At 42.6% G+C, this 25,162-nt stretch overlaps 1 protein-coding gene across 1 annotated transcript in view; it reads right to left on the bottom strand.

Annotated features, from left to right (window-relative positions):
* Positions 1–9,797, bottom strand: part of CAPRIN1 (cell cycle associated protein 1) — a 36,188-nt gene extending 26,391 nt beyond the window's left edge. Inside the window, exons 1-2 of the mRNA XM_055423819.2 lie at positions 9,663–9,797; positions 8,895–9,104 (exon numbers count right to left, since the gene is read on the bottom strand). Coding sequence (XP_055279794.1) covers positions 8,895–9,104 — 210 coding nt within the window. The 5' untranslated portion in view covers positions 9,663–9,797. The remainder of the gene's footprint in view (positions 1–8,894; positions 9,105–9,662) is intronic.
* Between the last annotated feature and the right edge of the window lie 15,365 nt (positions 9,798–25,162).

The following is a 25,162-nucleotide window of genomic DNA, read 5'->3' as shown; positions in this document are numbered from 1 at the left end:
ATGGATATGAGTTTGAGCAAGCTCCAGGAGTTGGTGATAAGACACAGAAGTCTGGAGTGTTGCAGTCCATGGGGTCGCAGAGTCGGACACAATCGAGCAACTGAACTGAAATGAACTGAAGGTCACCTATCCCAGAAAAATCACCTGTGCCTCAGCACTGTACTTCCACTCTATTCCAGCTATTGCTACACTTCATTTCTGCCCTTCTGCTGCTGTCTTCTTCCTTTCTCCAGAACTGCAGTACACCCAGATCTTCCATTCTCCCCGAAGATTTTTTTCATCACCAAAGCTGCTTTATCTAAACATTTTTTAAAAATCACTACGTGCTACAGGGGTATGTGCTAAGTCACTCAGTCGTGTTAGACTCTGTGTAACCCTATGGACTGTAGCCCCCTGGCTCCTCTGTCCATGAGGAGTCTCCAGGCAAGAATATTGGAGTGGGTTGCCATGCCCTCCTCCAGGGGATCTTCACAAGCCAGTAATCCAACCTGCATCTCTTATGTCTCCTGAATTGGCAGGCGGGTTCCTTACTACTAGCGTCACCTGGAAAGCTATGAGGGGGGCATAAGACATTCAAAATGACTGTTCTCCAGAGATTCCCTTCCCTCCTGTTATAACCAACAAATTCCATAAGCGAATAACTGGAAAAAAATGATAGTTAAAAAGAAATAGCAAAAAAAATGAGACTCAAAAAACCACTACTTCTTCAACCAGACAACTGTAATGATGGGGATTTAGTCGCTAAGTCGTGTCCATCTCTTGCAACCCCATGTAATGGAGCCTGCCAGGTCCCTCTGTCCATGGGATTCTCCCGGCAAGAACACTGAAGTGGGTTGCCATTCCCTTCTCCAGAAGATCTTCCCAATCTAGAAATTGAACTTGGATCTCCTGCATTACAGGCAGGTTCTTTACCAACTAGACAACTGTAAACAGTCACAACAAGAAAAATTAGCAGAAACAGCATCTTCAGCTTGACTGTCTAGGAAACTATGTAACTCTTGTTCTCAATTAAGGAAATCTCTAAACTGTGGGAGCGGAGAAGGCAGTGGCAGCCCACTCCAGTACTCTTGCCTGGAAAATCCCATGGACGGAGGAGCCTGGTAGGCTGCAGTCCATAGGGTCGCGAAGAGCCAGACACGACTGAGCGCCTTCACTTTCACTTTTCACTTTCATGCATTGGAGAAGGAAATGGCAACCCAATCCAGTGTTCTTGCCTGGAGAATCCCAGGGACGGGGGAGCCTGGTGGGCTTCCGTCTATGGGGTCGCACAGAGTCGGACATGACTGAAGCGACTTAGCAGCAGCAGCAAACTGTGGCAGAATGAAGTTTAAAATAACAAAAACTGTAGTAACACCTAGCTATATCTAAAATTACTTTTTCTCCAGGCCAAATAAATCACTTCGGTAGTACTGAAAGAACTTGTAGAATGACAATGTAAATACAGCAAGACAAAGATTTATTTTCCTCTCATCTTTCCATAATCTTTAGTGGCCCTTTCTAGACATTTCAAGTCCCCAATCCCTGCATTCCTGTTCTTCATCTAGAAACATGAGTTCTGACTTTTCCCATAGTGGTAAGCAGCTGAGTCTGCCTCCAACAAACGTTCCTCAATTCAACTGAGACTGAATTGCTAGTAAAATTCATAGCAGACAGGAAAGTCATCAAGAATCAAGTTCCTCAAATTTTTAAAAGGAGGGTAGAGAGAACATAGAGTACAATCCATAGATGATTCATAGCAGCTCTCTTCAAATGCTAGAAGCCTTCACATGTTGCAGGAGTCTGAGCTGTTACAGAAAACAAAATATTTAACAGTGGTGTCAGGGATGTAACTCCAACATCATGAACTTAAGAGTTATCCAAAAATGAAACACTTTCACTGAGAAATGAGCATTTCACCAGGCCCTAGAAGACTGATTAATACAGAAACTCACTGAGTATCAAGACTGCAGGATTCCTGAACACTGAAGAACAGTAAAAGGATGCTGAATCAGTTGTTATCTAATGTCCCATTGTAAGACAATTTTTTAGGCAGGAAACTAACCAGGAGTTATAATTTGACAAGACTTTTGTCCAACTGGGCTTCCCTTGTGGCTCAGCTGGTAAACAATCTGCCTGCAATGCAGCAGACCAGAGTTCTATCCCTGGGATGGGAAGATCCCCTGGAGAAAGGAAAGGCTACCCACTCGAGTATTCTGGCCTAGAGAATTCCATGGACTGTACAGTCCACAGGGTCGCAAAGAGTTGGACACGACTGAGCAACTTTCACTTTCACTTGTTCAACCGGAGGGGAAAGACAATCCTATAAAAACTTATTCCTTGTCCATGGCAGTAATTATGTAGTTAAGTCTGAATGAAAGAATGCACCTAACCTTAGCAAGAAAATGAAAAAGTTTAGAGTTCCAACATCACCTACCTTGAATCATATTCTTATAAAGGCTAAAGCTTGTGAACTTGAAAAACAAATGATCCAAAAAAGAAACAATTGACCAGAGATAATCTTAACAAGTGTCTTTTGAATTATTAGTTGCTTTAGCCAAACTACTCAGTAGGATGAGTTGATACAACTAAATGGTTTATATACTCTGCTGGGACTTCAATTATTGATAGAAAGATGTGAACTGTTAATTCATTTAAAATGGAGACCAAAGATTTTTCCCCCAATGATTAACATATTTCAGCTATCTCTATGTTTGGATAAGAGTATTAAGGGGATTACAGTGAAATTTCTAATAATCTACAATGGTTCAAATACAAAAAAAGCATCTGTCCTCCTTCTTAAGACTATTAACAAATCTTGTTTACACTACCTAGATTTTAAGATAGGCGTTTTCTAATTGCTTACTCATCAACTTTACTCACTTAAAAAAAATAAAATCCTTCAGGAAAAAACCCAATTTAAAAAAAAAAAAACAGTGCAAGTAAATAGCTCTATACAAAAAAGCATTTTCCCCCTCATGGATTAATTCATTTTAACAGGATTTTATTGATGAAAATACAAGTATTGCTATGTAATGATTTAGTCAATCTAGCAAATATTTATTCAGCATATGCCATGTGCAAGGCACAGTATGATACTAGTAATAGTCTCTGCCCTCCAGCAATTTACTACCTATTAGAAGAAATACACAGGATGAGAACATAAGACAATACAAAAATGCAAAGAAAGTGATTAGCAAATGTGCATCTGGCGCTTAACTAAGCATGAAGAGAAACTTTAAATGGAACTTCACCTGTACTGCTAGTCACTGGAGGCCATTACCTAGACAGCCTACAAACAAATACAGCAATGAGATATTACTATATAGGTCTATGGAAGAATAAAAAAGACTTTCTTTTGTTTTCACCTTTTTTAAGTCAATGGGTAGCACAAGAAGTTAAAGGAAACGAGACTGCATGGTCAAGAAGCACATCTTACCCTTTCCTCAGAAATACTAATTGAGCAGAGGCTCAATAAGCTCTCTGTCATCTGTGTTTTTACACTCATACTTTATCCAACTAAAGCACTAGTATATCAGTGGGAGAAATAAAAAGATGAGAAGTCAAGCACCTTACAATTTCAACTTTGACTGCCTTTCTCTTCTGCTACTCCTCTCGTTCTCCTCTACTGCATACATATTATTCATTTCCTCCCCCAAAAGGAACAAATTATTAAAAAAAAAAATCCAGAAACTTGGAATACAAGAATTCAGATGTAAATATTGACACATCTTCTACTTCTCTCTACTGGTAATGCTATCCCCAGATTTTCTGGCCTATAACATACCAAGCTTGAGTAGAGACTAGCAAATGTGCATCTGGCGCTTAACTAAGCATGAAGAGAAACTTTAAATGGAACTTCACCTGTACTGCTAGTCACTGGAGGCCATTACCTAGACAGCCTACAAACAAATACAGCAATGAGATATTACTATATAGGTCTATGGAAGAATAAAAAAGACTTTCTTTTGTTTTCACCTTTTTTAAATAGAAGAACTCTAAAATTAAAGTATGTGGGGGGACTTCTCTGGCAATCCAGTGATTTAGACTCCATGATCCCCAATCAAGTGGAAAGGGTTCAATCCCACTGGGAACTTAGATTTGGCACGTCACAGTGTGGCCAAAAAATAAGTGAAAATTTAAAAGATAATAATAAAATTCAGTTATTTGAAGTAAAAGGCTTGGTTCCACAGGCTCAGCTGTAACTTGAAAAACTACACTATGTCTCAAAGCATTACAAATTCTAATTATCCCTCAAAAACATTACAAAAGACCTTGGAATTCACCTATTTCAACCTGTGTCATTTCACATTAGCATCTCAATTTCTTCCTCTGTAAAATGAATTGGAATAAATTTTAAAATGGCTTTAAGCTCTTAACATATTTCGAAGATTCTATAACAGTACGATAATAAAATTAAGACCACACTCTTTTAAGTTTAATCTTCTGCAAATATTAATTTTTTAAAAGATGAAATAGTACTAGGTTAGTCCTCGTCTACTTCTAAACGTAAACTAAGAAATTACATAAAATTATGACAAACTGTATGCTTAATCTCTAACTCAGACAAAATTTATTCTGATATAAATATCTAATACAAATATTCTGATACAAACCCAGGAATTATCCTAGAATAAAATATGGCCAGCTTAAAACAACACATTCTTATTATCATACTTAGGATTCTACTCTCATTTCAGAAAAAGGTATTTGCGTCATCACATGAGATAATTCACATCACTTTCTTTTCAAACTCAATTTTTAAATGCTTTTCTACGTCACACACTCACAGAGCACACCCAGACAAGCAGAGGGAAGGAAACTAAGCATTATACTTTTTCTTCTGTGACCAAGGTGAATGCAAAACAAAGTAATCTTGCTCTCTGCATTGCAGAGGAATAGTCCATGTAACCAATGGATAACTAGCACTTCAGAGATTTTAACTGTCAAGAAAAACTTCAGATGTTATCCCCAAGAAAAGGGTTTGCTTATACAAGTTATAAACATTTTTATTTCAAAAGACTGAGAATTCTGTACAACACCTGCACTGAAAATCCTTAAGAGAGGCACACTGCATTGCTCTGTAAAGAAATGTTATCCTAACAATAAGCAATCCTTTTTTCAGAATAATATGAACTGCAAAGAAATACAGAGCAAAAAGACTTTAGGAGGTATGAAAAACAGTATACTTGTCATATTGTATAACTCCTGGTCACATTGGTTAAAAACAGCTAGGTCATTTTGCTAAACACTGATTAATCTTTCACCTACCAAAATCACTACTGTCTAAACTTACTATACTTAATGTATAGTAAGTAATGTAATGTATAGTAAGCAATGGAGTATAACAATTTTAAATGTCATCTATTAAAACATCCTTTATTCTATCTCAAATATGATTACCTGTTACCTGTTACCATATAAAACAGCTCTCCCTTGAGTTAAAGTGGCTTCCCTGGTAGTTCATTTGGTAAAGAATCTGCCTGCAATACAGGAGACCAGGGTTCAATCCCTGGGTCTGCAAGATCCCCTGAAGAAGGAAATGGCAATCCACTCCAGTATTTTTGCCTGGAAAATCTCATGGACAGAGGAGCCTGGCAGGCTACAGTCCATGAGGTCACAAGGGTTGTACACAACTTAGCAACTAAACCCACCACCTTGGGTTAAAATTAAGACTTGGTTTCAAAATATCATCTTGCATAGCCTAGGGCCCAGTTCTATGCCAACTGATGAACTAGACAATCACTCAGTTCACTGTTACTTGTACTTTAATCAGTTGAAAGATTGGGAAATGGAATTTGACACGATTCTGTTTATTATAGCTGTGTTTCTTCTCTTTGCTGAACACTCACATAGTTTAAAAGCCCAAATTTCAAAAAACCACCAGGCCGTTTAGTTGCATTACATAACAGGATCATATTTCATCAAAGTTAAGTATGCATTCTCACTGAACAGATGCTTAGCTTTCCTCTAAATAACTTGTTTTCATTGAAGTACAATAAAATTATTTCAATTCTCTGTCTTGTGGTATTACCTATCAAGCAATAACTTTTATTGGGATACTTAATTTCAGAATCCCTGGAAAAAGGCGTTTTGTCCAGAAGGCACCTATGAAAAGGTAAAAACTAAAATATAACTTGCTCAAGAAACTGAAGTAAAAAGATTGAAAAATGATTTGTAAAGTAAATCTTGCTTTAGGTGTTATTAGAAACACTATTAAAAAATAGATCCTAGATAAATCCATTCATACAGTAATCACCTAAATATAGAAAAATTTCTACTTAAACTAGAAACTGCTACTGCTAAGTCACTTCAGTTGTGTCCGACTCTGTGTGACCCCATAGACGGAAGCCCACCAGGCTCCCCAGTCCCTGGGATTCTCCAGGCAAGAACAATCTGGAGTGGGTTGCCATTTCCTTCTCCAGAACTAGAAACTAGATGTGATTAAATTATAGAGGAAAACCCAAATGCCCAGAGTTTCTCAAAAATTAAAACCTACAGTTTTAACAGTTAAGTCACAACATTGGTACTACCAACTCAACTATGTAACAAGTGGGTAGCTCAGTCTCTGAGTTACCAAAAAGCCTCAGGTAACTGAAATTTGACCTTTCTGCTACCTAGCACCCTAACACTGGGAAGACAGGGAAAAAAGACAAGAAAGGCATTTGTTACTTTGTGTAGTGTACTAAATCTCCATTATTACAAGAGAATTTTTCACTACTTACTAGCCTTGTCTATAATCTCTGTAGTAATAACTACATTACTTTCTCCTTTATAATTGGGGAGAATGGGGTCTGCAATGTACAGTACTACAAACCTATACACAGGAAAGACCTGTCACAGTTCAGGCCCTCATAGGGTTCATAAAACTAGCTTACTGATTTTTTCTGATACACCTGAACACTAGAATCCAACTTACCTCACAACCAAGTTACCTGGTAATCAGTGCATGACTTTTATATTATAAATGTCTTTCAAGAATCATTTTTCAGTCATTAAAACATAAATATCTATATTAAGATGTCTACACTTAAAGTATTACATCATTAATATTGCTCTTTATTCGGGTATTAAATAACAGATTGACAGGGTTATTTACTGAATTAAGAGGTTTTTACAACGTAGCTAAGTCTCAATTTCAAATACAGTTAACAAAGATGGCAGACTCAGACGACACTGGTCTTGGGCATGCTTATCTTATTACATACTTGAATGTAACTCCTTAACAATAAAAATGCTTCTGTTGCTTTGGGAGCACTGATAAATCTATTATTTCAAACCGTTATAATAAATCACACTTATTTATTCAAAATAAAGGATCAGCAAAAGGTAGAAATCCACAACTAGCGCATCTCTCAATTTCAAATAAAGTTCAAGTAAATTTCCAAACATAGAAGAGTCTTTAAAAACTCTAAAAACGCTGTAAAACTCCCCCCGAAAAATGTAAAATGAATCACTAAACAACCGATCAAAATAATTAAGGCCTAAATATAACCAGTTTTCAAGTTATTTCCCACAGCCCAAATTTTAGCCAAGTAGTTACCATTACATCTTAACACTATTTGGTGGCTGGCAAAATAAACATTTTAAAGTGACTTCTTCAAAATTAAAGATGTCATAATAAATGTTTTACTAGAGGCAGATAAACAGACGCTACTAAAGCAAGTTACTTCCTTTTTAAGGTAAAAGGCAAAAGTTTGCATAACAGTCACAGATGTAACTACCCCATTATTTTTTGTACTACTGATTTGTTTTCCCTTTCCACCTCCAACCTTACTGAAAGCTGAATTATTCACTCTGCTAAGACCCTTTCTCTACACGTACACGCAAACACACACAGGCGCACACACGTGTCCCTCTAAACAGAGCTGGAACAGTCCTGCGCTGAAAGCATAAAACAAAAGACCAACTTGAAGACAAACCTCACAGTGTGACCTAGGAATGGTTAAATATTCAATCCAAAACGTGTGGGTGTGGCTCGCTTTTTCTTTTGGGGGGGGGACCGAGGAAGGCCAGCCGGGCGGCTGCCGGGTCTCTGCCCTCCCCCTTTCGCTTTGTGCTCACAATGCAGCGCCCGTACAGCGCTTCCCTCTCCCCGCAGCCGCCGCCATGTTAGCCGCGCTCTCCATGTGCCCAGAGCCCCGGCGAGCCCCTCCGTCCAGCCCGGACCCACCCCGCCGCGGGTCTCCACCCGTGCAGCCTCCCTCCCAACCCTCTTCCGTGCGTCCCCAAGGGGCAAAGAGCGGCTGCAGAGAACCTTCTCGGGGTCGGATGAAGCGTGAGGCTGGGGGGACACCCGGACAATTGAAACAAAGAAGGAAGGGGCGCCCGTCAGAGGGGGGCGGGGGTAGCCAATCCAAGGCCTGCCTGCGAGGGGCCAGAGGGAGAAGCGACTCTCGTTCGAGGACCCCAAACACTTCCCTCCCGAGGGAGCAGAGGGGCCGCCGCGCAGGCCGCAAGTACACGGTAACGGAGCGGACAAGCCCCAGGGCTCCAGGACGCAGGCCGCCCCGGCTCCACGGGGCAGTCGGTTGGGCCCTGGGCGCCCCCCGCTCCGGGACCGCTTCCCTGCCCCCCGCGGACCCCCGTCATAGAAAAAGGGCTTCGGCCCCCGAGAGCAGGGCATCAGAGTTCAATGCCGGGCGCCGGGGCAGGCCCGCACCCTCGCACAGCCCGGGCGCCGAGGCCGGAGGCCGGGCCCCGCGGGAGGACGGCGACAGAGGCCCGGGGGCCAGCGCCGCGTCCGCGTCAGGTGACCAGCGCCTCCCCGCCGAGCCCGTTTTATGGGCTCGAAGCTCCGCTTGACTGCGGCGGGCGGGCCTGGGCGAAGGGGACGCGTCCGGGACTGGGAGGGTACAGCCTGCGGCAAGTCAGGGTCCGAGCACCCAAAGCCTCCCGTCCCCGCCAGCTCCTGGCACCTTTTTCTTCTCCAGGTTCCGAAGTTTCTTGTCGATCACCCCGAGAATCTGCTTCATGGCCTCGGTCTGGACAGCCCCGGTGCCGGTCGTCGGGTGTTGAGAAGCCGGCGCGGCGGCCCCAGCCCCCGCCTCATTCCCGGAGGAACCCGACGGCGGTGGCGGTCCGGACGACTTGCTGCCGCTTCCGCTGTGGCTGGTGGCCGAAGGCATCTTGAGACCGTGAGGGGAGAGGAGAAAAAGCGGGAGGAAGGACAAGAGCGGCGAGTCAGTCGGCGGACGGGGCGAGACGCGGGACAAAACGCGCAGCGGGCGGGAGCGGGCGCGAGCGCGAGCGGGTGGGGGCGGGGAAGGGGCCGGCGCGCGTGGCCGGCGCAGGAAGGGGCCGCGGGCGCGCGCCCGACCCGCCAGCAGGGCGCCCGGACGGGCCTCGCCCCGCCCCCGCGCGAGCCCCCGGCTCGGCCTGCCGGCCCCGGGGCCCCGAGACTCGCGCCGGGGGCGGGGCCTCGCAGCGCCGGTCGCCAACGGCCGGAGCAACGGTCCCCGCCGGGGAGGGCCTGCCCTCGCCTCCCTGCGAGGAAGGGAGGGGGGCGAGAGGTCGGGGCCGAGAGGCGGAGTAGGGTGGAGAAGGGCACTGGAGATGACCGGGGGTGGGGGTGGGGAAGAGGAGACTTGGGGAGCAAGCCCCTCGCGCGGGTCCAGACGATCCGGAGGTAAAGGACACTCGGGGCAGCGGCCCGCTTCCCCTTCAGCGCCCGGGGTGGCGCTCACCGTGCGCGCGCGGAGGCCGCTGGAGATCCCGAGTGGGCGGCTGAGGGGACAAGGGTGGCGGTGCGTCCCGAGCAGTGTCGTGCGCTCCGTGGGCACAGGCTGCTGCGCCCTGTCCCCGCTGCACCGAGAGCCGCTGCTAGTGAGGCGGAGAGCCGGGAGCGGGAGGGACTTAGGCAGCCAGCCCTCTGGGGCGGAGGGGGCGGGAGAAGCGGCGGCCGGGGGCCTGCGCGGCCGCTCGGGCTGCCCGGCGCGAACGCCTGCGAGGAAGGGCGCGCCTGGCCTCCCGCCCGCCCTGCCCGCGGCCCGGGCCTGAGGGTCGCCGCCCGGCACAGGTGGGCAGGGCCCTCGGGAGGCTGCCGGAGCGCTAGCTTGAGTTTGGGGCGAAATCGAAGCTAGGGTCCTTCAGGCGAAGTCGCTGGACGTCCAAACTGGGACAATAGGTGTCAAGCAGCTGTATCTGGAGCTGGCAACTGCCCCACGGAGAGCCCTTATGCGGGGCGGGGGGGGGGGGGGCAGAAAAAGGTTTCTGCAAGTAAGGGGTGCGTGGGGTGGGTGGTGCAATCCCAGCTTCTAGAATTCCTTTATATGCAGAGCAAGCAAACCCACACCTCAAAAGGTCTAAAGAGAAGTTGCCACTTCCCCTACAACACAATCACCTGGTAACCTAGGAGTTCTCTGCAGAGCGCGCTGGAAATGAGCAAGATGGATGGTTTTAAGTTATAAAACTCTGGACTCATTTTACAAATAACCTTCAGCTGTCTTAAGATAACATGTACCTAATAGGCCTGAGTATTATGAATCAGACTTTTTTCGTTTTGTTTTAGATTTACCTAAAACTTTTAAGCGAATGTTAAATGAACATGAGCTTTTTTCCTCCAAGGGAAATATTCCAGCCTTGGAATAAGGTTGTGGACGGTGAACAAAAGAAAGACCAAATGCTGGAGGAAAATGTATTAAAAAGGAATATAAGCAGTGGAAAATTCAGCAACACAATGTATGACAACAGTAAATGACTCAGTTTATTATTTAAATTCCCAGAAAAGGATTTAGGAAAGGATGCTACCAAACCCACTGTTTACTGGGAAATAAAATGAGTAATACTGGTTGGCAACATGTATCCTGAGGGAGCCTGCAGAAACAGCAGCCTACATCCTCAAGATATTCCAGTTAGTTGCAGTCTGTGGTCTATTCATTCAGATATTTATAGGGCACCTTACTATGTGTTAGGAACTCTTTAACGCTAGGGATTGTAAACAATTTCTATGTGCATGGAGCTTCATTCTAAGTCGGGAGAAGATAAGTAAATATAAGAGTGAAGAGGTAGAGGGAAAAAAAGCTGGTCAGGAAAAGCGTTAGTGACATTTGAGCCAAGACTGAAGGAAAAAGGTCACTCACTCATCTTGGAGGAAGAATTTTCCACGTAGAGGGAAAGCCATATGCCAGGATCTGAGATGGGAGTGTGCTTCATGGGTTCGAGGAACAGCAAGGAGGCCAGAGTGGCAAGAGCAGAGTAGGAGATGAGGTTGAAGATACAGAAGAGAGCCAGCAGGTAAAGCCCAATAGATCACTGAAGCACTTTGGCTTTTGCTGAATGAAATGGGGAGTCACTGTGTGCATAGTCTTAAAGGGGAGTAACCTAATCAACCTGGGTTTTAAAGAAACCCTCTTGCTCTGCTATATAAAGAATTTACAGTAAATGGGAGAAGTGAGAGGGAGGGTGGAGCAAGAGTGGAGGCTGGAAGCCCAATTAAGAGGCTGTTGAAATAATCCAGCCCAGAGATGGTGGTGGCCAAGGTCAGGGTGTTACAGTAAAGGTGGTGACAAGTGGTTGGATGCTTTATAAATACACTGATAGCAGAACCAAAAGGATTTAGGTGTGAGTGAAGTCAAAGTTGACCTGAGGTTATTCAAGACTTAAGCACAAACTGTGCTTGGGTCTAATCTAAACACTATGCTAAGGGCTAGAAAGGAAGATTAGAATCTTTTTAGCTTCTTGCAGCAATTAGTGTCCTCAGCCTGACCACTATCATTATCAAAATCTCAGGCCCCACCCCAAATCTGCTGAGGTAATCTGCATTTTAACAAGCTTCTCAGCCAATTTGTATGCCCAGTGAAATCTAAGTTTTTTACTGCTTTATTAGAACTTGATCATTGTCTTGAAGATCAGACATGAACTACTAGACCAATTATTCCCAAAGCTATAAAATCAAAAACTTAAGGTAAAACCCAGCAATCTGTGCCCTCTGGGTGATTCTGATACCTGCTAAAATATGAGAACCAGTGACTTGGAGACCTTTGGTGATTCAGGTTTGAGCTGAAGGGGTCTTGCGATTAGGTGTTAAGAAGGAAAGGCCTTTTCTGCCTTTCTTTGGCACATTATGAAATAGCAGTTACTGAAACATGAAGAGACTGGTCAGTTAAATTAGGCTTCAAGAAAAGAGAAAGTGGATTGTTGAAAGGGAGGATAGATGAAAACATGGGATAAAGACTCTCATTTGGGGATTCATCAAAGCCCACAGGATATCATGATAGGCTAGGTTATTATGCTGCAGTAACAGTCCTGAAAGCTGTGACTTAAAATAGGTATCTGCAGACTATAGTCCCTGAACCAAGTGGCCCTCTGTCTGCTTTTGTAAATAGTTTGGGGAGGTGGGAGACACAGCCACATCCATTCTTGTTCATATTTTTTTATGGCCTCTCATGCCACAGAACAGCAGAGTAGAGGAATAGTGATAGAGACATTATGACATGCAAAACCTGAAATACTGTCTCATCCTTTACAGAAGAACTTTGCCAAACTCTGGCTTAAAACAAATGACACATACCCATCATGGTTCAGCAGAGGGCTCTGCTCACAGCACTCAGATTCAAGTTGATGGAGAAACCATGTCTCAAGTGTTGCTAATTATATGCCACGAGGAGAAAGAGCTTGAGTGTTTCTCAAGTAGTCGGATACTCCAGAGTAGACTTGTGTCCTGTGTGCTCACACCTCGTTAGCTAAGAAGAATCACATGACCCCATCCAACCAAGAGATGCTATCCTATCAGATGCCTAAAAGGAAACCAAGTGAACCAGAAATACTTGGTAGACATACATAGCTATTGTGTTCTCACTTCCAACAGTGTTATCCTGGTCACATGTCCTTGGTTTTCTGACATTCTTGTAGTTGTTTATTCAGGTCAGCAGGTCCAGAAAGACCAACGAATTTAAGACAAAGCAGTATCTTTAACCTCTGCTCAGCCCAAAGCCACCATCCCAGCAAACCAAATCTGTCTATATCCCACCTGACAAAAAGGCAACTAAAGTTACATATATATGAATTTCTAATACTTTCTTTTTGCCTTTTCTTCTGCTGAAGAGCCACGTGGTACTTGGAGTTATAGTATCACTGAAAAAATAAGAAAATTAAAGGGTTTTCCCAGTAAGCCAGTGGGAGAGCAGAATATGTCTATAAATGGAAAATACTTTTTCCAAAAACCCTGGTATTAAAGTTATACCCAATTTTAATATGTTTTAAAAACACAAATCTCCCAAGTTGAAGTTCATTTGTTTAATTCATTAGGCAATACCACTCTGACATCTCCACAGTCTATTGAAGTGAATAATTGAACCACTTAGCCTGATCATTTTGGCAAAATAGTTCAGCTGCTTCAGCTCACATCACCCAATAAGCTAATGTTTCAACTTTATTTGTTGCAGAAGAGAACTTTTTTCTGAATTATTTTAACTGATTTTCTGTGTCAAGTTGACAGAAGCCTGGCCAAGTGTGAACCACCCTGCTCACACAGCTAGGATTCTTATTTTTCAGTCATTTTATTACAAGTCAGCAGTAGACATTTCTATAATTTTTCCAGTACATTCTTTTTTTATTATGATATAATTTGTCTGTGTCCCTGAACTCTAAGCTTTTCAATGGAAGAAAACATTGTTTTTCATCTGTGTATCTGCAGAAGCAATAACATGCCTGGCACAAACATTTTGTCAATAAGTATCACAAAGATCATGGCATCTGGTCCCATCACTTCATGGGAAATAGATGGAAAAACAGTGGAAACAGTGTCAGACTTTGTTTTTTGGGGCTCCAAAATCACTGCAGATGCTGATTGCAGCCATGAAATTAAAAGACGCTTGCTCCTTGGAAGGAAAGTTATGACCAACCTTGATAGTATATTAAAAAGCAGAGACATTACTTTGCCAACCAAGGTCCGTCTAGTCAAGGCAATGGTTTTTCCCGTGGTCATGTATGGATGTGAGAGTTGGACTGTGAAGAAGGCTGATCGCCGAAGAATCAATGCTTTTGAACTGTGGTGTTGGAGAAGACTCTTGAGAGTCCCTTATACTGCAGGGAGATCCAACCAGTCCATTCTAAAGGAGATCAATCCTGGATGTTCATTGGAGAGACTGATGCTAAAGCTGAAACTACAATACTTTGGCCACCTCATGCGACGAGTTGACTCACTGGAAAAGACTCTGATGCTGGGAAAGGTTGGGGGCGGGAGGAGAAGGGGACAACAGAGAATGAGATGGCTGGATGGCATCACCGACTCTGTGGACATGAGTTTGAGTGCACTCCGGGGGTTGGTGATGGACAGGGAGGCCTGGCGTGCTGTGATTCATGGGGTCGCAGAGAGTCGGACACGACTGAGCGACTGAACTGAAGTGAACTGAACTAGTATGTCTGGTGGCTCAAAGGTTAAAGCGTCTGCCTCCAATTCAGGAGACCCGGGTTCGATTCCTGGGTCGGGAAGATCCCCTGGAGAAGGAAACGGTAACCCACTCTGGTATTCTTGCCTGGAGAATCCCATGGACGGAGAAGCCTGGTAGGCTATACAGTCCACGGGGTCGCAAAGAGTCGGACAGGACTGAGCGACGGAACGGAACAGACTAGTATGTCATTGTATCCCTGCAACATTGCTATCACTGGTCCATACTGCTCTTTTCCCTGTTCTATTGTGATAATCTCTTCCACTTACATTTTCTGATGTCCGTTTTTTCTTAATTGTAATGTCATGCTTCAAAATAAGCTTCTTGTTTAACAGAGATACAATCCGGAATAGTTTTCAGATTTCACAAAATAGTGGTGTTTCTTATTGAACACTCCTAGAAGCAACGCACTATTTTCAACATAAAAGCAAAAATACTTTGACCACAGGCATTAAAATGTTCTATATGGATACTTAATGAACTGTACATTCTTTTAACTTGATGTTTCTATTTCAGTGGTTGTCAACTTGTGATATCGCCTCCCTAAAGATATTGGGCTTCCCTGGTGGCTCAGAGGTTAAAGCGTCTGCCTCCAATGCGGGAGACCCGGGTTCGATCCCTGGGTCGGGAAGATCCCTGGAGAAGGAAATGGTAACCCACTCCAGTATTCTTGCCTGGAGAATCCCATGGACGGAGAAGCCTGGTAGGCTACAGTCCACGGGGTCGCAAAGAGTCGGACACGACTGAGCGACTGAACGGAACGGAAAGATATTTGGCAATGTCTGGAGTATAAGTTGTCACAGCTTGAGGCGGAGGTGCCACTGAGAGAGCCCAACCTCCACCCTAAATGCTTCTAAATATCCCGCAGTGTTATCAAAGTCCAAATGCCAATAATGGGGAGGTTGGCAACTCTGTTCTATTTTATGAGACTAAAAATGCAGTCATTTTTCCAGTGCTTTACAAGTAAAAATATTGAGATGACATTGGCAGAAAAAATTCCTTAGAAATGTGAAAGTATGTAACAGTAAACTGGGAACAGATAATCACCTTGAATCCTGGCAATTGATGCATAATCAAGGTCTCTTTCATGCTATATTCATTTCACCCACTAATACTGATATACACGATCCACTTTGAGCAATAATCTAAGAAAAAGAATTTCCTTCACGGTGACAACTGCCCCACACACTTTAGAAGGAATATAACTTTCTATGTCTCAAAGTTACTAAGAATATAAGTATAGAATAAAGGTACTTTATTCAGGATAGTTTCTACAACTGGTCAGGATATGTAGTATTCAAGAATAACTTTCACATGTAAAAAAAAACAGCTGCTACATTAATGGTTTACCTTTCAGGTGCTAATAACTTTTCTTTTTTTTAATCTTGAGAGTCGAAGAACTTGACTAAAAGATTTCCTAAACATTAAGTCACTAAATTAAAGATATGAAAAAGGTCCTGATAAGGTGTAGGTCCTGTGTTACTTTTTTTTTAACTGTAGAATTTTCCAGTGAGTGTCAACTTTGCAAAGGGGAGAGTTCTGGAAGCCCCAACCCCACCCTAAATCTCCTGCTTTGTGCGGTGTTTCTCAAAGGGAGCAAGGCCCACCACCTTCAGAATCACCAGGGTCACTTCATGTGAGCATGAAGACAACTGGACTCCACCCCAGATAGTATATCTACATCCCAGAATCTGAGAGTTAGGGATATGTATTTTAAAAATCAAATTCCCCTTTGCACATTCAAGTTTGTGAATTGAAGTGGGGCGCTTATTTCCACAAAAAAGATGTTTCATAACGTTCCATAAACATTCAAACAAAAATACCTCTTTTCATGACATCCTCTTATCTCTCTTGCCAGGAAGTGCTGTGAGGATCTCTTAAGTAGGGCATTGTTGGCAATCCCCAGAAACAATGAAAAGCACTGCAAATTCTGTTCAGAAAGGAGCAATCGGATTCCAAGATTGGAGAGAAAATGTTGAGGAAACATTCGCTGGAGAGAATCCAGAGTGGTGAATGGACTGCTCAGGGTTAAGGGAAAGGGAGGTGACTCAGCAAATCTATACTGGCTACTACTGTATATTGTACTGAAAAGCTGCTGGCTAAGAAAAGGGAGGCACGATTTAGTGGTACTACAGCGTGGGCTGTGCTTCAGAATCACTGGGAGGACTTCGTAACACTGGGCTCATGGGGCCCCACCCTCACAGTGTCAAAAGCCTGGTGCAGCTGTGGGACAGGCCCATGATTTTCATTTCTAACAAGTCCTCCAGTGCTGCTGATGTGGGTCTAGAAACCACATTTTGAGAAGCACAGGATTAGCAGAATTTTTTCTTTAAAGATTGGAGCAAAGAAAAACTAGGGGAGAAGAAATTTTTAAAAGTCATCAATGATGACAATATATATTCTAATATATCAGAATATCACAGTTTCTGCTGCTGTTTGTTTCGTATTTTCCTCTTTAACAGGCCAGAAGAGAAGAAAATAAATGTTGCAGGAAAAGAATCTAAAAAAGAGTGGCTATGTGTATAACTGATTTGCTTTGCTATATACCTGAAACTAACACAGCATTATAAATCAACTATACTCCAATAAAATCTTTTAAGAATAATTTTTTAAAAAATTTTAAATAGATGGGGATATTGGACAAATTAGTCAAACTCCATTAAGCCACTCTTCCAGAGGACACTGAGGGAAGGAACCAGTCCCTCCTTTTCCTAGGCTGCTCTTGTATAAACCGCTGCTCACTACCCTGTCCTACTGCAAGATCACATTCCTTGGCATTCTGGGATAGAGCTGGTGACACTTCATGAATGCAGTATTAACATCCACCTAAAGAAAAAAGACACCAGGACTTCCTGGTGGTACAGTGAATAAGAATCCACCTGCTAATGCAGGAGACACAGGTTTGATCCCTGTTCTGCGAAGATTCCTCATGCCTCAAAGCAACTGAAGCCCAGCACCTCAACTACTGGAGCCTGTGCATTATAGGGCCCATGAGCCACAACTGCTAAGTCAATGGAGCTGTGCTCTGCAACAAGGAGCAGCCACCACAATGATAAGCCCAAGTACTGCAACAAAGACCCTGCACAACCAAAAATTAATTTGTTAATTAAAAACATAACCACCAACAAAAGAAAGGCACCAGTGCTTTAGGATTCTAGGCTGGGTTGATGAGAGAAAAAGGAGAGGTGTTAATGTGACAATATGTTTGTGCAATATCTTCATGAGGAAAAATACAAATAATCATAAATATATTTTTTAACATTTTTTAAATTACAGAAGTGTATACAAATAATTCAAATAAGTAAAATATGCAAAAAAATTTGATGTGTTGTATAATAGCTTTATTGAGGTGAATTAAAACACCATAAAATTCACCCTGTTAAAAGTGTACAGTAGTTTTTTGTGTATTCACAGAGTAATGCAATCATCATCATTATCCAATTTTAACATATTTGTATCGCTCTGAAGGTAGCATGTACTCATAAGTGATCATTCCCCATTTTCCCTTCCTCCAGCCCCTGGCTACTACTAATTTCTGTTTGTATGGATTTGCCTATTCGGGATATTCTATATAGATGGGACCATAAATATTGGTGGGGCTTCGCAGGTGGCACTGGGCTTCCCTGGTAGCTCAGCTGGTAAAGAATCCGCCTATAATGCGGGAGACCTGGGTTCGATCCCGGTGTTGGGAAGATCTCCTGGAGAAGGGAAAGGCTACCCACTCCAGTATTCTGGCTTTGAGAATTCCATGGACTGTATAGCCCACGGGGGTCACAAAGTAGGACATGACTGAACGACTTTCACTTTTCCAGGTGGTGCTAGTAGTAAAGAACCTGCCTGCCAATATAGGAGAACTAAGAGATGCTGGTTTGATCCCTGGGTTGGGAAGGTCCCCTGAAGGAGGAAATGGCAACCCACTCCAGTATTCTTGCCTGGAAAACCCCATGGACAGAGAAGCCTGGCAGGCTACAGTCCATGGGGTCACAAAGAGTTGGATATGACTAAAGTGACTTAGCCCACATACAATATGCAGCCTTGTGTCTCATTTATTTCACTTAGCACAATATTTTCAAGATTCATTCATGTTGTAGCATGTATTTCATTCCTTTTAATGGCTGAATGATTTTCCATTGTATGTACATATAACAATTTGTTTAACCACTCATTAGGTGATGCACATTTGGCTTACTTCCACTCTTTGGTTATTATGAATAATGCTGCAGTGAACATTCACATACAAGTTTTTATGTGAACACACTTTCAATTCTCTAGATATATACGTAGAATATAATTTCTGGGTCTTCTGGTAACTCTACCTTTAACTTTCTGAGCGATTACTAAACTGATTTCCAAAGCAGCCACACTATTTTACACTCTCACCAGTCTGGTATGAAATTTCCAATTTCTCCAATCCTCGCCAATATTTGCTATCATCCATCTTTTTTATTATAGTCATCCTAGTGAATGTGTCTCAGTGAGAAGTGGTATCTCATTGTGGGTTTGATTTGCTTCTTTGGGTATTGCTTTGGTTGGCTCAGATTTTGCCAGAAAGCAGGGAAAATACAATTGTATTTCAAGCTCTTTTTTAACTCTGTGTTTAAAACTGTCACAGTTCTGGTATATACATTCCTGGCCAATGCTCTAAAGTACCTAGCTAGGGAATCCTTGAGAAAGTACCAGAAGAATAGTGCTGGCAGTGGATGGACACTCAAACATGTATGATGATTAGCACTTGACTTAAACTTAGGCAGGGTAGATGGATGGTTACCTAAAAACTTGATTTTGGCATTTGAAAGTCTTCTCAGATCCTTATTACTTCTCAGAAAACAGTGTAGTCACTCAGGAAACACTTCCTTAGTACTTTGTGTGTGCCAGAATCCGTCCATGTTAACCCACAATGCTGAATAAGACATAGTCTCATGACCTCAAGGAAAGTAGGATTGAAAAGGACAGACAGAAAAAAAGGGGGGATGGGTAGACAGACATATAAAGAAACAAAAGTGTAATATATCTCATGGTACTACTACACTTTCACTAAAGTGGTTAAAATTTGGAAACTGAAATGGATGAATAATGGTGAGAATGCAGAGGAACGGGAACACTTATACACTATTAGGAGTATACATTGACCTCACCATTTTAGAACAGTATTTGTCAGTGTCTTCTAATGCTGGATAGTCACATACCCTTTAATGGAGAAATTTCACTTTTTGACTAATCCCTAATAGAAATGCATATTTATGGTAACTGAAAGACATGATCAAGAATGTTCAGAGCAACATTGGTCTTTGCGACCCCATGGACTGAAGTACACCAGGCCTCCCTGTCCATCCCCAACTCCCAGAGTCCACCCAAACTCATGTCCATTGAGTCAGTGATGCCATCCAACCATCTCATCCTCTGTTGTCTGCTTCTCCTCCTGCCTTCAATCTTTCCCAGCATCAGTCTTTTCAAACGAGTCAGCTCTTTGCATCAGGTGGCCAAACTATTGGAGTTTCAGCTTCAACATCATTCCTTCCAATGAACACTCAGGGCTGATCTCCTTTTGGATGGACTGGTTGGATCTCCTTGCAGTCCAAGGGACTCTCAAGAGTCTTCTCCAACACCAAAGTTCAAAAGCATCAATTCTACGGCACTCAGCTTTCTTTACAGTCCAACTCTCACATCCATACATGACTACTAGAAAAACCATAGCTTTGACTAGACGGACCCTTGCTCAAAAGCACATGGAGGCATAAAGTCGTATAGCACGTTTTAGGAATCATAGCAGTTTTATATCGTTGGAGTAGAACTGGTAAGAGATGGCAGGAGGGAGATACAGATGATAAGACTGGCCAGGTCGTGAAAAAACTTTTTCATCTCAGCTAAACAACTTAAGCTCAAACTGTAGGTCTTAGCTTTTCTATGGAAATATATTCCCCTGAAGTTCTGATTAAAATGGGCCATCTCATTGGGAAAATGCGCACATAAAATATGTGTATAATCCACAATTACTCTGATGCCCATTCATTTGAACTTCACTTCATGCTTCTCAGATTAAGAATCCAATCCTTGCAATAGGCACTGGATGTTAATTAAAAAGTTTTAAAGAGAACAGAGGTGGGATCATTCATATTTCAGAAAGATCAGTGAATGCAGCATGGAGGCTGGATTGGAAGTGGAGACAATGTGACCTGTAGGAACTGATTAGAAGGTAAGAGAATAGATAAAGGCTTGAACTAAAACAATGTCAGAGCTGAATCCTAAGGATATTCATAGATAGAATCATCAAGGAAGGATTAGTGGCTGATTAGATGTGAGGAGTTAGAAGTGATAGCTTCCGGGATTCTCCTGTGATGTAGTCATCAGACAGCCTACCAAAGACAGGAACTAGAAGGTGACAGGAACATTTTGGTTAAAAATGAGTTTCTTGTTGATCACTTTGAAAGGTATAGAAATATCAAATCACTATGTTGTATACAAGAATTAGTATGGTGTTGTAGGTCAACTATATTTCAAAAACAAACTTGTAGAAAAAAACTTAAAGGGATTACCCTGGTGGTCCAGTGGTTAAGACTCCATGCTCCCAATGCAGGGGACATGAGTTCAATCCCTGGTTAGGGAACTAAGATACCACATGCCTCACAGCATGGCTGAAAAAAAGGAAAAGAAAAAGTCATCAAATTTGTGATTACCAGAGGCAGAGAGTTGGGGGGGGGGGTGTTATTTGAAGGCAGTCGAAAGGTACAAATTTACAGTTATAAAATAAGTACTAGGGATGTAATGTACAATATGATAAACATAATTAACACTTCTGTGTGTTATCCACGAAAGAGTAAATCCTCAGAATCTTCATCACAAGGAAAGAAATTTGTCTGCTATTTCTTTAATTTTGTGCCTATATGAGATGATGGTTATTCACTAAAATCATCATTTCATGATGTATGTAAGCCAACTCATTAAGCTGTACACTTTAAACTTATATAGTACTTCTCAGAAATAAGTAGACACTTAAACTACTCCTTAGCTTCAAGTGCATCCTGATTAGCATTGGACATCACACTGCCAGCCTCTGATGACACCTTTTGCATTTAGGCCTTAAATGTTACAGGAGTAAACTCGGGCAGGAGCAAATCAATTTGCATACACTAATTCATAAATCATAATAAACTGTCAAAAATTCTGAAAGAGATAGGAATACCAGACCACCTGACCTGCCCCTTGAGAAATCTGTATGCAGGTCAGAAAGCAACAGTTAGAACTGGACATGGAACAACAGACTGGTTCCAAATAGGAAAAGGAGTACGTCAAGGCTGTATACTGTCACCCTGCTTATTTAACTTATATGTAGAGTACATCATGAGAAACGCTGGTCTGGAAGAAGCACAAGCTGAATCAAGATTGCTGGGGGAAATATCAATAACCTCAGATATGCAGATGACACCACCCTTATGGCAGAAAGTGAAGAGGAACTCAAAGGCCTCTTGATGAAAGTGAAAGAGGAGAGTGAAAAGTTTGGCTTGAAGCTTAACATTCAGAAAACGAAGATCATGGCATCTGGTCCCACCACTTCATGGGAAATAGATGGGGAACAGTGTCAGACTTTATTTTTTGGGGCTCCAAAATCACTGTGGATGCTGATTGCAGCCAGGAAATTAAAAGACGCTTACTCCTTGGAAGGAAAGTTATGACCAACCTAGACAGCATATTAAAAAGCAGAGACATTACTTTGCCAACAAAGGTCCGTCTAATCAAGGCTGTGGTTTTTTTCAGTAGTCATGTATGGATGTGAGAGTTGGACTGTAAAGACAGCTGAGCGCCGTAGAATTGATGCTTTTGAACTGTGGTGTTGGAGAAGACTCTTGAGAGTCCCTTGGACTGCAAGTAGATCCAACCAGTCCATCCTAAAGAAAAATCAGTCCTGGATAGTCATTGGAAGGACTGATGTTGAAGCTGAAACTCCAATATTTTGGCCACCTAATGCGAAGAACTGACTCATTTGAAAAGACCTGATGCTGGAAAAGATTGAGGGCAGGAGGAGAAGGAGACGACAGAGGATGAGATGGTTGGATGTCATCACTGATTCAATGGACATGAGTTTGGGTAAACTCCGGGAGTTGGTGATGGACAGGGAGGCCTGGTGTGCTGCAGTCCATGGGGTCGCAAAGAGTTGGACAATACTGAGCGACTAAACTGAACTGAACTGAATTCATAAAGGCATTAATGTTTTGCCCCAGGGAAATGTAAGCAATTTTTGACACCTACCAGCACTCCTAACCCATGTTTGTGAACAAAATGAGCTGTGTGAGGGAAGAGCTTGAACACTTGAGTCCCAGGCCCACCATGGCATTGTGCTGTTATAGACGAATGTAACACTTGGAAAGAAAGATATTTTCCCCTATTTCCAGAACTGAACTACTGTTGAACCTAGATCATGAAAATACTCTCTTTTCCTGAATAAGGCTTACCTTGGGCTATCTGGTGGACATTTGTGCCTGGTCACCGCAGATCATGCAGCAACAGATAAGGACTACACAAGGACAGAGGGCCAGTGGAGTCTGGTGTTTTACTGACAGTCACAGCAGTCAAAAAGAATATGAGTAGGGCTTTCCTGGTGGCTGAGTGGTAAAGAATCCACCTGCCAACGCAGGAGACATGGATTTGATCCCTGGTCCAGGAAGATCCCACATGCCACAGAGCAACTAAGCCTGTGTAACATGACTGTCCCTGTGCTCTAGAGCCTTGAGAGCCACAACTACTGAACCCATGCACCACAGCTACTGAAGCCCACATGCTCTAGACCCCCATGGTCCTCAACAAGAGAAGCCACCGCAATGAGAAGCCCAAGCACTGCAACTAGAGTAGCCCCTGCTCACTGCAACTAGAGAAATGCCCGCACACAGCATCAAAGATCCAGCACAGCCATAAATAAATAAATACAATTTGAAAAAAAGAATATGATCAGGTCTTCCAGTTCCATTTATTAAGACAATCTGAACCTTTGGAATGTGAAGTTATCACACAAGGGAGACAAGTTGAAGGCTCCCAGTCACCTGATTTGAACATGAAGAGGAATGTGACCTTATTTTGAACCCCAGGGGAGTGAAACAGGATAGATAGGTTTAATCAAATTTGCATTTTTAAAAGATCACTCTGGCTGTTTTATAGAAAATGGATTTGGAGGGAGGCAAATATGGCTGTAGGAATACAAGAGGCCACTTTAATCAGTGAGGCAAGAGGTGATCATGGCTTGAACCAGAGACTGGTAGTAGATAAAGGGGGAATGGATTTAATAAATATTCCATGTATCTTAGAGGGTGAACAAATAGAATGTGGTAATTGATGGAATATGAGGGGGTGGTAAGGGAGAGAGAGAAGTCACAGATGACCACTAGGTTTCTGCTTTGTGCAACTAGGTGCTGTAGAACCATCTCTGCAGCAGGACCAGATGGGAAACCAGAAGACAGAAAGTTCAATTTCGTACATTTCATTTGTAGGTTTTATGAGATACCAAATGACTTGCTAAGCACATAATTAAGTCAGGAGCTTGGAGGAAAGGTCTTAGTTAAATGTTTAATGTGGGGTTCATTCATGTACAGATATTCATTGAAGTTCTGAGGTAAGAATAAGTGAGATCTATTGAGAAAGAGAAGAAAACCCAGGACAATACCAACATTGAAAGATGATGTCTTGCAGCTCAAGAATACAATCTATGCTCTTTCCCACCAGAAATACTGTAAACCTGTAGAAGTAAGACAAAGTCAATATTATTCTTCTATTCCTTAAAGCTTGATGACTCCACAGCCTGCCACTGCATGAGAGAAAAAGGAAGGTTAAATCGTTGTGAAATTGCCCATTCATGTGGATATTATCATTAGAATAAAGGAGACCTGAATGATCAGAATGACAAACATATCTTTTGAGAAATTGCATTCAGTCAGGATGGCCATCATCAAAAATCTACAAACAGTAAATGCTGGAGAGGGTGTGGAGAAAAGGGAACTCTGTTACACTGTTGGCGGGAATGTAAACTGATATAGCTAATATGGAGAACGGTATTGACGTTTTTCTGAAAACTAAAAACTGAACTACTGTGTGACCCAGTAATCCCATTCCTGGGCATATACCTGGAGAAAACCATAATTCAAGAAGATTCATGCCCTCCAACGCTCACTGAAGCACTATTTACAATTGCCAGGACATGAAAGCAACTAAATTTCTATCAACAGAGGAATGGATAAAGAAGTTGTAGTACACATATACAATGGAATATTCAGTTCAGTTCAGTCGCTCAGTCGTGTCTGACCCTTTGTGACCCAACGAATCGCAGCACGCCAGCCTCCTTGTCCATCACCAACTCCCGGAGTTCACTCAAACTCATGTCCATCGAGTTGGTGATGTCATCCAGCCATCTCATCCTCTGTCGTTCCCTTCTCCTCCCACCCCCAATCCTTCCCAGCATCAGAGTCTTTTCCAGTGAGTCAGCTCTTCTCATGAGGTGGCCAAAGTATTGGAGTTTCAGCTTTAGCAGCAGTCCTTCCAATGAACACCCAGGACTGACCTCATTTAGAATGGACTGGTTGGATCTCCTTGCAGTCCAAGGGACTCTCAAGAGTCTTCTCCAACACCACAGTTCAAAAGCATCAATTCTTCGGCGATCAACTTTCTTCACAGTCCAACTCTCACATCCATACATGACCACTGGAAAAACCATAGCCTTGACTAGACAGACCTTTGTTGGCAAAGTAATGTCTCTGCTTTTTATTTATTTTTTAAAAATTTTTATTTTTATTGGAGGCTAATTATTTTACAGTATT

The sequence above is a fragment of the Moschus berezovskii genome, chromosome 14, assembly GCF_049115385.1.
Source record: "Moschus berezovskii isolate FMDL1 chromosome 14, NW_MosBer_1.0, whole genome shotgun sequence".
Taxonomy (NCBI): domain Eukaryota; kingdom Metazoa; phylum Chordata; class Mammalia; order Artiodactyla; family Moschidae; genus Moschus; species Moschus berezovskii.
The sequence above is the reverse complement of the archived record's forward strand: the minus strand, read 5'-3'. Positions and strand labels throughout refer to the sequence as shown.